The 14,894-nt window shown below is 42.8% G+C and overlaps 1 protein-coding gene across 4 annotated transcripts in view; it reads left to right on the top strand.

The window, feature by feature from the left end:
• Positions 1-14,894, top strand: part of NLGN4X (neuroligin 4 X-linked) — a 375,796-nt gene that overhangs the window by 220,193 nt on the left and 140,709 nt on the right. For all 4 annotated transcript variants that reach the window (XM_065916280.1, XM_065916276.1, XM_065916277.1 and 1 more), the window contains one exon: positions 2,385-2,537. In XM_065916280.1, the coding sequence (XP_065772352.1) occupies positions 2,385-2,537 (153 nt within the window). The remainder of the gene's footprint in view (positions 1-2,384; positions 2,538-14,894) is intronic.

The following is a 14,894-nucleotide window of genomic DNA, read 5'->3' as shown; positions in this document are numbered from 1 at the left end:
AAGAAACTGTTATTTTTCCCCTAATGTTGAATGAATATGACATCTGATTATTCCTTCCCGAAGCTCACAAGAACCTTCTTCTGTGTGTCTCGGAAGCCGTTGACCTAACGTATTTATTTATTCATTTTTCTGAGGGGATCCCTTAAAGCAGTCGGAAAAATGTCAACTTTTTTCTTTCCCGTAATGCAGCCAAGAAAGGTAACATAAATAAGAATTCAAAGAACAAATCAGTGTCCAGAGACACTTGTGGATGGTGTAAAATATCACACCGTATACGGACAGTGATTGGTTAAAGAGTTCCACATCGCATATGATGAGTGAGGGCCTCCCAGGGGGCTACATGGTGAAGAATATGCCTGCCATTGCAAGAGATGAAGGTTCAGTCCCTGGGTCGGGAAGGTGCTCCGGAGGAGGGCATGACAACCCACTCCAGGATCCTTGCCTGGAGAATCCCACGGACGGAGGAGCCTGGCGGGCTACGGTCCACGGGGACGCAGAGTCGGACACGGCTGAGCGCTATTGAGGGAAAGATTCAGAAAGGATTTTTACTTCCTCCTTAAAGTTTACGTGAGAAAATAGTATTCGTCTGCTGTGGGTTGAGTATCTACAGACAGATGGGGAGCTTGACACTTTTTCCTGTACTTGACTGTGACCACAGCGTTCTTTGGCCTCCTGGAGGGTGTCTGGTAGCATCCAGGAGGCTGTTTTCAGATGGTGCTCATAATTCATTTTATGAGCAGCCTCCATCCACCTGTCGGTTTATTTCCTTGAAATTCATTCCTGATCATTCAAACATGTCTCCATAAATTAGGCTAAAAAAAAGAAAGTTTTTAAGAAAAAAAAAAAAGAAAATACACGTACATGGATATGTTTGCTTTTTTTCTGCATAACATGCATCCATCACAGGCTCAGTCATGTCCGACTGGCTGCGACCCCATGGACGGTAGACCTTCCAGGCTCCTCTATCCATGGGATTCTCCAGGCAAGAATACTGGAGTGGGTTGCTATTTGATAACAGGCAGCTATTTAAATGACACACCTGTATTTGTTTATACATACAGAAGTTCCCAGAAAGAATTACAATCAAGGCAGGATTCTTAAACACTACATTTAAGCTCAAGGGACGGTGAACACCAAAGAAGTTACCTGACCACAACTTTTGAGAAAGCAGACATATGCTGTCCAAATTTCTCTTGTCACAGACCATTGCAAAGGAGGCTTTTCACATCAGTGTTAAAGAAATGATGACTGAGGATACTCTGGTTATAGATCACAATGGGAATTTTTATTCCATGTGGAAATGAGCAGGATTGCAACCATCTCATCTTGAGATTGCAGTCTTGTGCCATCTTATTTCAGCTCACGTCTCTTTCACTTTTTTTTTGGTCACTTCAGTTAGCATTTTGTTGCAAACAGTCATTTAGAGAAAAGATACTTCCTTGGGCACCTTTCTTTGTTTTTCCATGTTTCTGTTCTGTTGATCATTTTTAACCATTTTTTCTTCTTGTCATAATATATGGAGAGCTTCAGGTTTCACCACTAGTATTATGTTCTCATTTTTAGGTCGAAAGTGAATCTCTAAGCTCACTTTTGACTGAAGAGGGCAGTTATGGCAAAAAGTGATAATTTTGAAGCTGACTTTGCACTAGCTTAGATAATTAAAATATATGTTTTAGTAGATACTATGTATGTGTGTTAGTCACTCTTTGGTGTCTGGACTCTTTGTGAGTCTATGGATTGTAGCCCACCCCGGCTCCTGTGTCCATGGGATTCTCCAGGCAAGAATACTGGAGTGGGTTGCCATTCCCTCCTCCAGGGGCTCTTGACAACCCGGGGATGAAACCTGGGTCTCCTGCATTGCAGACAAATTCTTTACCACTAGCAGACGTCATGGGCTTCTTCAAAGCATATCCCCTTCTAGTGTTTGACTACCGTCTAGGGAAGAAGTGATTCATTCATCTCAGGGGTTAAATATGTAGTGTCATAGGTACATATGGAAACACACCCACGCATACAAATTCATTCCAACGTCCACATCATTTCTTTGAGTAGAAAATATAACAGCATCGACCTTTATCCTGAAGCCATCTTAAATGTTGTTCAGTCGCTCAGTCGTGTCCGACTCTGCGACGCCGTGGACTGCAGCACGCCAGGCCTCCCTGTCCTTCCGCACCTCCCAGAGTTTGCTCAGATTCATGTCCATCGAGTCCCTGATGCCCTCTGACCATCTTAACCGAGGTATCCCTAATTCAAGAAAGGGCCATGCCATGGATTCCCACCCCAGACTAGGGAAAGTCACTCACCTCTTTCAGTTCAGTCTCGGTTAATCAGTGTGATTTTTTTTTTCTTCTTTTTTTCTTCCCTTACTTGGCTCTTTCTCGCAGACATCCATGATCAGAACAGCAAGAAGCCGGTGATGGTGTACATCCACGGCGGGTCCTACATGGAGGGCACGGGCAACATGATCGACGGCAGCATCCTGGCCAGCTACGGCAACGTCATCGTCATCACCATCAACTACCGCCTGGGCATCCTGGGTGAGTGAGCGCCTGTGGAGGCCGAGCAAGTTCTGCTTCTTCTTCTGTCGGGGGGTGGGGGGCTCGTTGCTTCCACTCATGTTATTGCAGCTCCTATGAACTTCTGCTGCAAACCTCACTTCACGCTCCAAGGTGCATCTGTTCCCTAACTTTCACGTGGTGCCATCAGTTTTCTTTATATCATGCAAGGATACATTTGTTCCGTAACTTTCACGTTTCTTTTTTGTTCGTTTCTGTTACTTTTCACATTTTCACCCAGAGACTTCACTCCTTCGGATCCTCCTCGACCATCAGCAACACGGGAGTCCATGACAAAATTTTGCGTCTTGTTTTGTGGGGTTTGTTGCTTCCACTGACGTTACTCCAATGCCTAGGAATTTTCTGCTACAAAACTCACTTCATGCTTCAAGATACATTCCTTCCGTGACTTTCCAGTAGCACCATTCATTTTCCTTTCGTTTAATTTTCATGTTTTCATCCAGTGGTTTCGTTTCCCTGAACCCTCCTCTAACCAATTCAGCCTCCTGTGCCATGGAATGAACTTGGGATGTTATGCAAAGTGCTTTTCCTTCTCTGGGCTTGGCTGACACAAGCTTGTCGCGTGAACGCAGTTGGGTGCTGTCTGATAAAGGGTTTGGTAACAGGTGATAACTCGGTAAGGTGGACAATGGACCATACATATGAGCTTTTGTGATTTTGTGGCTGTGTTGATCATGAGCTGGAAACTCTTTCACTTACTCTCTTAATGGATATTCTGTGTCTAATCGATCTTGAAGAGGAGAGGCGATAGGTGGTCACATGCCTGTTGCACTTTCCTGTGTTGAAATACTCTTATTTGAATTCTGTAACTTGATGATTTTTCATTCAGTGTAAATTTTGCGATTTACTGTGAGAAGGCCTTGGCTAAGAGCATCGGAATTCAAGAGCAGCAGTCTGTTGTTTTGGTTTTAAATTCATTTTCACCAACAGTATGGTTGAAAAAAAAAAAAAATAGCATTTTGATGGTAATATTTTGAGGCTTATCTTCTGTGGTTTTGCCTGTTCTTGGTCAGTTCATGAATAATATCCATGGTTTATGCAACCGCATTTTATTTTCAAGGCAAAAAGGCATTCAGGGGGCTTCGCTGGTGGTCTAGTGGTTGAGACTCTGAGATTCCACTGCAAGGGGTACATGTTCAATGCGTGGTCAGGGAACTAAGATTCTGCAAAAGCCTGGTAGCAAGACAGAGGAAAAAGAAAAGCATTGAGATGGTGCAGAAAATTGAATTTGTAACAGGGTGGCCCTGAGAATGAAATCTGTATGTCATAAGATGGTTATGGTAAAAAAACAAACAAACAAACAAAAAAACTGGACTTATGGAATTGTGTCAAACAAGAAAACATCAAAAATGTTTCCTGCAGATACACAAGTATCACCAAGAATATTTTATTTTCAACTTGATGTTTGAATTTTCTTGTGAGTGTTTCGTCTCATTCACCAGTGAAACATTCACATATAGAAGATCCCGGGGAAGTGGGACAGCTGTTGAAGTGACTTTCTAATTGAAAAATGCAAGATGTCTGCACACTTGTCCCTCTTGGAACATCCATAGAGCACTTGAAATCTCAGGTTTCTAAAATGGAAACAGCGACGGGCGTTATTTATTTATCTTATTGTCTTGGACTCCAGAATCACTGCAGATGGTGACTGCAGCCGTGAAATTAAAAGACACGTGTTCCTTGGAAGAAAAGCTATGACCAAACTAGTCAGCATATCAAAAAGCAGAGACATTACTTTGCCAACAGAGGTCCGTCTAGTCAAAGGTATTTAGATTTCTCCAACAGTCATGCATGGATGTGAAAGTTGGACCATAAAGAAGGTTGGGCACCAAAGAATTGATGCTTTTGAACTGTGGTTTTGGAGAAGACTCTTGAGAGTCCCTTGGACTGCAAGGAGATCCAACCAGTCTATCCTAAAGGAGATCAGTCCTGGGTGTTCATTGGAAAGACTGATGCGGAAGCTGAAACTGCAATCCTTTGGCCGCCTGATGGGAAGAGCTGACTCACTGGGAAAGACTGATGGTGGGAGGAGAAGTGGGCGACAGGATGAGATGGTAGACAGCATCACTAAGCGTCTAGAGCCTTCTCGTTTCGTGATTTTTATTTCCCTTTCTTTTCTCACACGGGTGCTCCGAGCCAAAATCTTTCGAGTCATTTCCGTTCATTTCGAAGACCGCGGATCGCATGCCCCTCTGAGTATTTTTTTGCTTGTTTGTTTCAGAAGCCTCTGGGGGAGTTGCCTTGGCTACTGGTGTTTGAGACAGGAAGTGGTGTTCCGTGATCCCTCACAAAAGGTCCATTCTCAGGGCGAGGTGGGCAGAGGAAGCCGGGACCACAGCACGCCCCCTGGCAGCGCTTTCAAAGAGCGCAGTGTGGGGGTCTGTATGGAGCCTCACCAGCTCCTGCTGCCGCTGGTTTGGGGCAAAAAGCTCTCGCTTTGCAGGAATAGCAAAACGTTGTCTTGCCCGTTCACCGTGGCGCTGATGTGACTTAAAAGGTTAGATTTCAAGAGGAATCATCGCCTCTCCCCTCTTTAACGCCCAGCTGGTATTAAGCAGGCTTTACACGGTGATCTCTTAGCTGTTTGGCCCGTTTTTTTTTTTTTTTTTTTTAAAGCTGGAACAATTTTGTGGGAATTGCACACACCTTCTTTTCTTTTTCTTTTTTCCCCTTTTTTTAAAAAAGAAAGAGAAAAAAGCTCCCTTTTCTAACTTTCCTCATTTGAACCATTTTAAGTTTACCTTCTGCTGCTGAGAGTCAGAAGAAACAAATCCTGGGGAGGGTAACCGAGAAGCTGCAAGAGGCCCGGCAAGGAAATGAAAGAAGCGATTTAGCATCCCCGAGACAGTCTATTTACATTCCGCGAGTGAGTTCGCGTGAAGCCCAGTACCACAGACCCCCCTTTATCTGAAGGCGCCAACTTGTGCCAGCTCGGCCGCTTGTTCAGGGCGATAGATTTCATTCAAGCGTGACTCGGTCAATCTTTCTCAGACCTCTTGCTTGGAAAACCGGGAGGTGGTCATTTACTTCTTTGCTTGCAAGGAAAATTGCTATTATCATTCTCTGAAAATATTTCGAACCATTGGCATGCAGGTTTTTTTTTTTTTTTAATGACTCAATGAAATGGTTCAACATGCGCTGTGGTGATCATCTGTATTAACGCTTTTGACAGGAGTGGATTTTTTTTTACCAAAACGTAGAAATCATCATTTGAACTTTTTTTTTTTAAAGAGTCGTACATGCCAAAATGCTGTTTTTCTGCCTAAGGGATGGAAGAGCACTGTTTGAGATTATTCAGTTCAGTTCACTTGCTCAGTCGTGTCCGACTCTTTGCGACCCCATGGACTGCAGCACTCCAGGCTTCCCTGTCCGTCACCAGCTCCTGGAGTTTACTCAAACTCACGTCCATGGAGCCGTTGATGCCATCCAACCATCTCATCCTCTGTCGTCCCCTTCTCCTCCTGCCCTCAATCTTTCCCAGCATCAGGGTCTTTTCCAGTGAGTCAGCTCTTCACATCATGTGGCCAAAGGATTGGAGTTTCAGCATCAGTCCTTCCAATGATTATTCAGGACTGATCTCCTTTAGGACGGACTGGTTGGACCTCCTTGCGGTCCAAGGGACTCTCAAGAGTCTTCTCCAACACTACAGTGCAAAAGCATCAATTCTTCGGTGCTCAGCTTTCTTTATAGAAAGAATATATATACATATATTACTTTTTTTTTCAGAGTAACAAATGCTGTTTTCCTACCCCCACAGAGAAATTTTGAAAAATGAATGATGATCAGAAGGAACGCAGCATAGTGGCATGCGATAAAAATGAAGTGGGACTTTGTCTGCATTGGTTGTCTGTGATGTGACACTGAGAACAGCCAGCTAACACTTTCTGAATCTCTGTGAAAGGTGGTTCCGCTCTCTCCCTTGGGAGGTTATTGTGCATACCATACAACCATGCAGTGGGTTCGTGTACCTGAGGTTTCATAGTCCAGGAATTGTTTGCTGTTGTTCAGCCGCTCAATTGACTCTCTGCTACCCCATGGACTCCAGCACACCAGGCTTCCTTGTCCTTCACCATCTCCCGGAGTTTGGTCAAGCTCATGTCCACTGAGTCGGTGATGCTAGTGACCATTAAGTCCAGTCACCGAATAATTTCCAGTGTTATTAATAGCCTTGGACATCTTATTAACATCACTGTTGAGCCTCTGGAGAAAAGAAAAAAACCTGCAACTAGCCAAAAACGTAATGTAGTATCTATCCAATACCACCTAAATTTCCATTTATCATTCTTTTGAAAAACAAGGATAAGGCGCTTGTAATAGGAGATAAATGAGATGATCCCCACACTTGGTTTTCAAACAATGAATATTTTCTTTCATCAGAACTGCCTCACGCAAACCTTTCTTAGCTAGTGAGCACCTAATTTATTATCTAATCTAGGACTCCTTGGGAAATGTTAATAATGCTGCTGGGCTTACAGTGTATTTTTATATTCCTGAAAGCAGGTCCTTGATTGCTGATGCAATTTCCTTAAAATCACTACTGATGATTCACCGTGATGCATGCTCATGTGATATGGGCTCCAGCCATGATGTTGGAAAAAGCCAGGCTCTTGTTGCAATAGATCTTGGTCCACCCATCCAGTGTCTAACCTCTGAAGCCCATTTAGTTGCATTCTTAGTGTCTTTGACCCGTACATGGAATTAAGACCGTTGACCCAAAGAATGACCTCATCAGATTTCTCACCTGACAAGTATCTTGTGGTCTGATGAAATGTCACCCGTATAGTTTTATATAACTGCCTCTTTTCAAGGATTCACAGAACATCAGAAACACCTGCTCACTTTTCACGTGCAGACAAGCAATTTCCATCTGGGCTACTCACTGGTTTCCTTCTATTAGCACATGCCGGATATTTATCTGCTGAAAAATGTCAGTTTCCTATTTAGCTGGTACGTACATTTCTCTTTCACTTGAGAGAGTTGAAGACGTCACCTCCTGTTTGGTACTTCGACCATTTCCCTCCTCTAAATCTCTGTTCTTTATTTGATTTTCTCTTTTTCTGCAGATTTTCTTTTGGGTTTCTCATGCAAGACATCTTCCTCATCAGGTCAAAAGTTTGTGTGTGTGTGCGTGTGCATGCCCCTGCACGCTCTGTTGCTAAGTCAAGTTCAACTCTTTGCAGTCCCGTGGATTGTAGCCCTCCAGGCTTCTCTGTCCACTGAATTTTTCAGGAAAGACTAACTGGACTGGGAGGGAAAAAAAAATACTGGGATAGGTTGCCACTTGCTACTCCAGGAGATCTTCCTAACCCAGTGATCTCTTTACCCAGTAATTATGTTGTGTCTCCTGCATTAGCAGATGAATTCTTTTCCCCCCACTGCCACCTGGGAAGCCTCAAAAGTTCATCAACATATCTATAAAGAAGAAAAAAAAAAAGCAAACCACCATCTCTCCCTTCTGGGATCTTCATGCTTCCCTCCCAAGTCCATTCTCTTCTCTCACCTGTCAGATTCCCTCTGGTTAGATTTCCACCTTGAAAAGCTTGCCTTCTCATCCTCAAGAGAGAAAGTCTTCACGAGTCAGTGATGGGAGAAGCTAAATGGATAGAGGGAATATGAGGTATTGCCCTGAGGGGAAAGACAACCAAAAGTGAAGAAATACAGCAGGTTTCAGAAAACGGGGAGTGTCCAGACACTTTATGTAAGACCACTCGCAACTCCCGATGCTGGGCAAGACCAAAGGCAGGAGGAGAAGGGGGTGACAGAGGATGAGGCGGTTGGATGGCATCACCGACTTGATGGACCTGTGTTGGAGCAAGGTCGGGGAGTTGGTGATGGACAGGGAGGCCGGGCGTGCTGCAGTCCGTGGGGTCGCAAAGAGTCGGACACGACTGAGCAACTGAACTAAAGCAAGTCGCAACCCCTAAGCCAGATGAGGATGAAAAGATGGAAGCCCTCAGAGTAAGACCCTCCATGGTGGGTGTGCAGTCTGCAAAGAGGCTTCCAGACTGTGTGTCTCCAGGGGTCACTGATGTCGTTCTAGATGGAGTAGGGGGTGGAGGAACATGTATCCACTAGAGTCTAGATGACACAGTAATATAGGATGAACATACTGCACCAGGGTAGAAGGTCAACCTTCCTTGATCCAGTCAAAGCACTCAGTCACCCAGTTAACTTTAACTCATCATGACTCCATGTGCTATAGGCTCCTCCGTCCCTGGGATTTCCCAGGCAAGAATACTGGAAAGAAAGAGGAAGTGTTAGTCGCTTGGTTGTGTCCCATTCTTTGTGACCCCATGGGCGGTAGCCCGCCAGGTTCCTCTATCCAGGGGATTCTCCAGGCAGGAATACTGGAGTGGATTGCCATGCCCTCCTCCAGGGGATCTTCCCAACACAGGGATCAAACACGTCTATTTCGTCTCCTCCATTGGCGGGTGGGTTCTTTACACTGCGCTATCTGTCAAGCCCTCCCTGATCCAAAAGGTATGCAATTAAGGAAAAAAAGAAAGATGCTTACCCCTCCCCTCTGCCAAACAGAAGGTCTTTCGTCATCTTCATCAGTAGCTCTGTGTACCTTTAATACTCACTGGGAAACTGTCGTCTGTTCTCCATTGTTGCTGGTGTGTTGATTAAGTACTAGGACCTTGGACAAAAAACAGGTTTCACGTGGATGTTCATTGACTTAGGTTTTCCTCTTCTGCCTCCTGGTGGCTGAAAATGCCCACTGCATTCATTGATTTGCCCCGCACATAAGGAGGAGGTTAGGTTGAGGGTAAATGCTCTGTTTCTGGGATTTATAGAAGCACATGAGGAGAGTAGATAGGGAAACCTCTAGGGTGGGATAAAGAACCTGTCATGAGATAGATGTCGCTTCAGTTCAGTCGCTCAGGCGTGTCTGACTTTTTGTGACCACATGGACTGCAGCACGCCAGGCCTCCCTGTCCATCACCAGCTCCCGGATCTTGCTCAAACTCATGTCCATCGAGTCCGTGATGTCACAGAGAAAAGTAAAACTCTGCAGCAGATAAAGGCAGTGAGGGGTTGGCAACGAATTTGAGGGGTGATGAGAAGCTACAGTAGAAAAGACTTCTTTGTTCAATCTCAAATGCGCAAAATTATTGATTATGTTATGATGGAGAATTTCCTCCAACTCTTGATGAATGATTCAGAATTTCCTCAAAGAAGCTGCCTTGTTACTTTTGCATGCACAGTCTGTTTTGGAAATCACAGCGTTCAGCCATGCTTGATAGAAGACTATTCTAAAAGCACCTGTTGGGTCTTCCCTGACTGTCCAGCGGTTTGGAATCCACATTCCGATTTAGGGGACACAGGTTCAATCCCTGGTCCAGGAACTAAGATCCTACATGCCATGGGGCAACTAAATCCTCGCACGCCTCAACAAAAGACCCCACATTCTGCAACTAAGACTTGACCCAGCCAAAATTAAATACATAAATTCATTAATTATCTTAAACAGCACATGTATATGCTTAGTCACTCAGTCATGTCCAACTCTTTGCGACCCCGTAAACTGCAGCCCTCCAGGCTCCTCTGTCCATGGGATTCTCCAGACGAGAATGCTGGAGAGGGTTGCCATGCCCTCCTCCAGGGGATCTTCACAACCCCGGGATCGAACCCAGATCTCCCACATTGCAGGCGGATTCTTTACCATCTGAGCCACCAGGGAAGCCCATGCGTTGCAGTTAACTGATTTTAGGGTGTCACGTGAACTTCTGCTAATTTGATCACCCAGGGCCTCCATTAAACAGTGCTCCTTTTCTTGGATGTTTCCTGGACGTTTGCCTTGCAAACAGTCTCCGATGATGACTCATTCTAAAAGAAAGAAACCAGTTTCTCTGCCGTGTGCACTTTCTTCCTTTTGGTTTGCACACAGTAAAAGAAGGACGGATCGATTTTCATTCATTAAAGTGTGGTTTCTGTCCTCATGGGGATAAACACACACAAACATCAGTCTAAGTGAAAGGGAACGTGTGAGACTTCGCTCGTGGTCCAGTGTTTAAGATTCTGTGCCCCCAGCATGGAGCAGGGGTTCACCAATTTAGTTTCCTCATTGAGGAACAAAGATTCTGTATGCTGCACAGCCAAAAAAATTTTAAAAAATAATATGTTTTGAGTCATGATATAAAAAAAAAAAGACAGGACTGAAAGAAAGATGTGGTTGGTATTTGACTTGGGGTAGAAGATGGTGTAGTGTGAGAAAAAAACTTATGAGGTCCCAGGAGTAGCATTGAATTTGAAAGCCTCCAACATTTGCTTGATTGGGGTGAGCCGGAAATTCAGTTTTGGGCAATGATTCCATTGGAGAAATGATTTTTAAGCAACACCTGTAAGAGAAATACCTGCTTTCTTCCTGCGTACCTTTTCTTCCTCTCTCAGATGTATTTAAAGAATTAGTCCTTAGTCTTGAGCAGATCGTTGAAAAATCTCTAAAAGGCAATTGGAGTGTGACCTTGAAGGACCCTTGAGGCTGAAACACTCCAAGACTGTACACATTCTGGCCTGTGGACCATTTTTCTTTCTCTTTTTCCCCCTCACACATTGGACTTTCGATCATGGCCTTTATGAAAATAAATCCTTGAGGACACCGGGATCAGAGAGAATACCTTTTTCTATTTTTGGATGTGTACCATTTTTAAAGTCTTTATTGACTTCTGTTACCTTATTGCTTCTGTTTTATATTTTGCTTACTTGGCCCTGAGGCATCTTAGCTTAGTGGGATCTTAGCTTTCTGAGCAGGGGATTGAACTCTCACCCCCGGCAGTGAAAAGTGAAGTCTTAACCTCTGGACCTCCAGGGACGTCATCAAAGAGAATATTTTAAGGGTTAAAATGTAGTGCAGAAATGGCAGATACACTGCATTTAAAAATGTAAGTTACATATTTTTTTAAATTTCAATCCATATTTATTGGTTATTGTTTTTTTTTTTTACACAGCATTATAGAAAAATCAAAGGCTGTGCCTTCAAAGCATATACAGACATGTACTTACATAGAAAATTAGCGTGAAACAGTGTGAATTGAAGAGATGCTCCAAATTGCCAATCATCAGAGACATGCAAATCAAAAGTACAACCAGGGACCACTTCACACCAGTCAGAATGGCCACCATGAAAAAGTTTACAAATAGCCAACGCTGCAGGGGGTGTGGAGGAAAGGGAAACCTCCTGCAGCGTTCGTGGGAATGTAAATTGGCAAAGCCACGATGGAAAATGACATGGAGATGCCTCAAAAAACCAAAAATAAGAGTTGCCATGTGATCCAGCAATCCCATTCCTGGGTATATACACAAACAGAACTGTCATTTAAAAAGATACAAGGAACCCTTATGTCCATAGGACTGTTAACAATAGCTAAGACATGGAGACAACGTAACTGTTGTCTGATGAACAGATACAGATGAATCAGTAAAGAAGATGTGATGCGTGTATACAGTATAATAGAATAATTGGCAGCCAGAGAAAAGCACGAAGTAGTGCCATTTGCAGTAACGTCGATGAACCCAGAGATCATAATGTGAAGTGAAGTAAGTCAGAAAGAGAAAGACAAATACCATATGAATTCACTTCTAAGTGGACTCCACAACACAAACGACTTTACGTACCAGACAGAAATACATTCACAGCCGTTGAGAACACACTTGTGGTTGCCTAGGAGGGGTCAGGGGGCAGAGGGTTTAGAAATTTGGGATTAACAGGTTCAAACTATTGCATATAGAATAGGTAAAGAGCAAGTCTTACTGTTTAGTACAGGGAGCTGAAACGTGAATCATCTTTTTAAAATAAGATTCCATAGTAACATGGACTGGATAAGTCCCCTCTGATGAGTTGGGCAGTTTTTCCTTTGATTAAAAAATAATAATAATAACAGTTGTGTGCAAGAAGGGTGTGATTCTCAGCATAAAAGCTCAAAAGTATTTTGGAATGTTAAATGCCTCCCTTTGACGTAACCCATTGGTCACGGATGACCTGAGGTCTTCGTGCAAATAAATCATTTGGAAGACTCTTTATGCCATTAATTGGGGTCACAGGCATTGATTTTTGTTCCATTCAGCACAATGGCTTTTATTCTAGGTTCTGATACTATGGAGAAAAAAATCTAGGTCTTGTGCAGTGGGGTTGTCATAAAGAGGTAGGTAGGATATACATGCATTGTTATAAAGATACACATTTCAGTACAGACAGAGGTATGAGATAACCTTATTAAGAGACACCACCAATTCTAAAAGTGAAGTGAAAGTTAGTTGTTCAGTTGTGTCCGACTCTCTGCGACCCCGTGGACTATAGCCTGTCAGGCTCCTCTGTCCATGGGATTTTCCATGCAAGAATACTGGAGTGGGTTGCCATTCCCTTCTCCAGGGGATCTTCCAGATCCAGGGATCGAACCCGGGTCTCGTGCATTGCAGGCAGATTCTTTACCAGCTGAGCCCCCAGGGAAGCCCTCAGTATAGACAGAGGTATGAGATGACTTCACAGCGAGACACCCTCATTCTACTGAAGACACCTAAGATTTGTACGGGAGTTGCGGAAGTGACTTTGAAATAAGGAAACATTTCCAGTTTGCATTGAGAAATGTTTTCCATCACTCAGAGTGGGCATTGTGTCTTTAATAAGATATCCCAACGATGGTTTAGATGGCTCAGTTGTGACTTTTTTCTTAGCCATCTGGCAGATAGATCGTCGATAAAATAGAAAAGATAGATAGTAGATAGATAGGTGATAGGTAGGTATGTAGACAGGTAGTTGGGTAGATAGACACATAGATAGTTAAAACATATAGATAGATAGAGATGGAAAACAGAAAAGTTAGATGGTAGCTAGCCAGATAGATGGTGGACAGGTAGATAGACAGGTAGCTAGGTAGATAAACAGATAGACACAGATATAGGAAGAGATAAAACTAAAGAGATAGGTGTATCTGTTATATATAGATAGCGATAGTTATACATATAGTACATAGACAACTGTAGAGAGATGGTTATATATCTGTGTATAGAGAGATATAAAATCCAGAGATAAATGTGTATGTATTTAATAGATATACGAACGCATGTATGTTTCTTAACTCAATTCTATGCTTTTCAAAACACATGGAGGACACCCTAGAAAGATTCCTATTTCACTCCATCTTTGAGCCTCTAAGTTATCTTTTAACCTGTCGTCCTCTTCTCCCTTCTATATAACCTAAACTTATAATGTCATTTGATATATCACCCATCTTTTTCTACATCATGGATACTTCTTTGATAAAACCAGGCCTTTCACATCTTTCCGGAAGAAAAGAATCTTGTACAAATGGCCTCATCTGTTTCTGCATCTCCTTTTTGCCCCCTTGCTATTCATGTTTTGCTTATATTTATTTCGGTTATATGTATGGGTTTCTTCCCCTCTTATACCAATTAGCCTCCTCTGTCCATTGTAGCAACAGTTCATGGACTTAGTTCTCTTGAGGGTAATTTTTTTTTTTTTTTTGGATACTCTGAATTCTTTTAATGGCCTTTCCTGCACCCTCATCTTCACCTTCTTGTAAATGAGCCACTGGATTGCCGCGTCTCCTACATTGCAGTGTCTATATCCTTTATTTAAAACAGTCTATAAACAGGGTGCTCATTTAAAGGTACAAAGCCATGGTCTTTGGGAAGCACCACCATCAACGCCCTCTAATTGTTGAATATTTTCATCCATCCAAGGAGAAACCCAATATTGATTCTTTCCAAGTTCCCAAAACTTAATCAATCATCAATCTATTATCTCTCACTGTGAATTTGTCTTTTCTGACCATTTTATGTCAATGGATTCATATATTGGGTAGGCGAAAACATTTGTTTGGGTTTTCCGGTAAGATGTTATGGTAAAACCTGGAACAAATGTTTCAGTCGACTCAATACAATGTGCTATTTTGTGTCTGCCTTTCACTGAACATAATGTTTTCAAGATCCTGTCCTCATTGTAGCATACCTCAGGACTTTGTTACTTTTTTAAGGGTAAATATTATTCTACTGCATGGATATAATGTTTTATTTATCCATTCATCTTTTGATTTCTATTTTTTCCCCCACTTTTTCAATGTGATGAATAATTGCACTCTAAACATTTACGTACAAATTTTCATGTGGATATACATATTTGCTTCTCTTGGATACCTACAGGGTACTATGATAGGATGTTAGCTTTTTAATCATATGACTAACTTCCAATTTATTCTCTAAAGTGTCTGCACTAGTTTATATTCTGTCCAATATTAAGTTACCAATTTCTCTACTTCCTTGCCAAGAGTGGGTCTTGTCTGTCTTTTGGACTATAGG

This window comes from Muntiacus reevesi, chromosome X, assembly GCF_963930625.1.
Source record: "Muntiacus reevesi chromosome X, mMunRee1.1, whole genome shotgun sequence".
Taxonomy (NCBI): Eukaryota; Metazoa; Chordata; class Mammalia; order Artiodactyla; family Cervidae; genus Muntiacus; species Muntiacus reevesi.
Note: the sequence above shows the minus strand (reverse complement) of the source record. Positions and strands in the feature narration are given on the sequence as shown.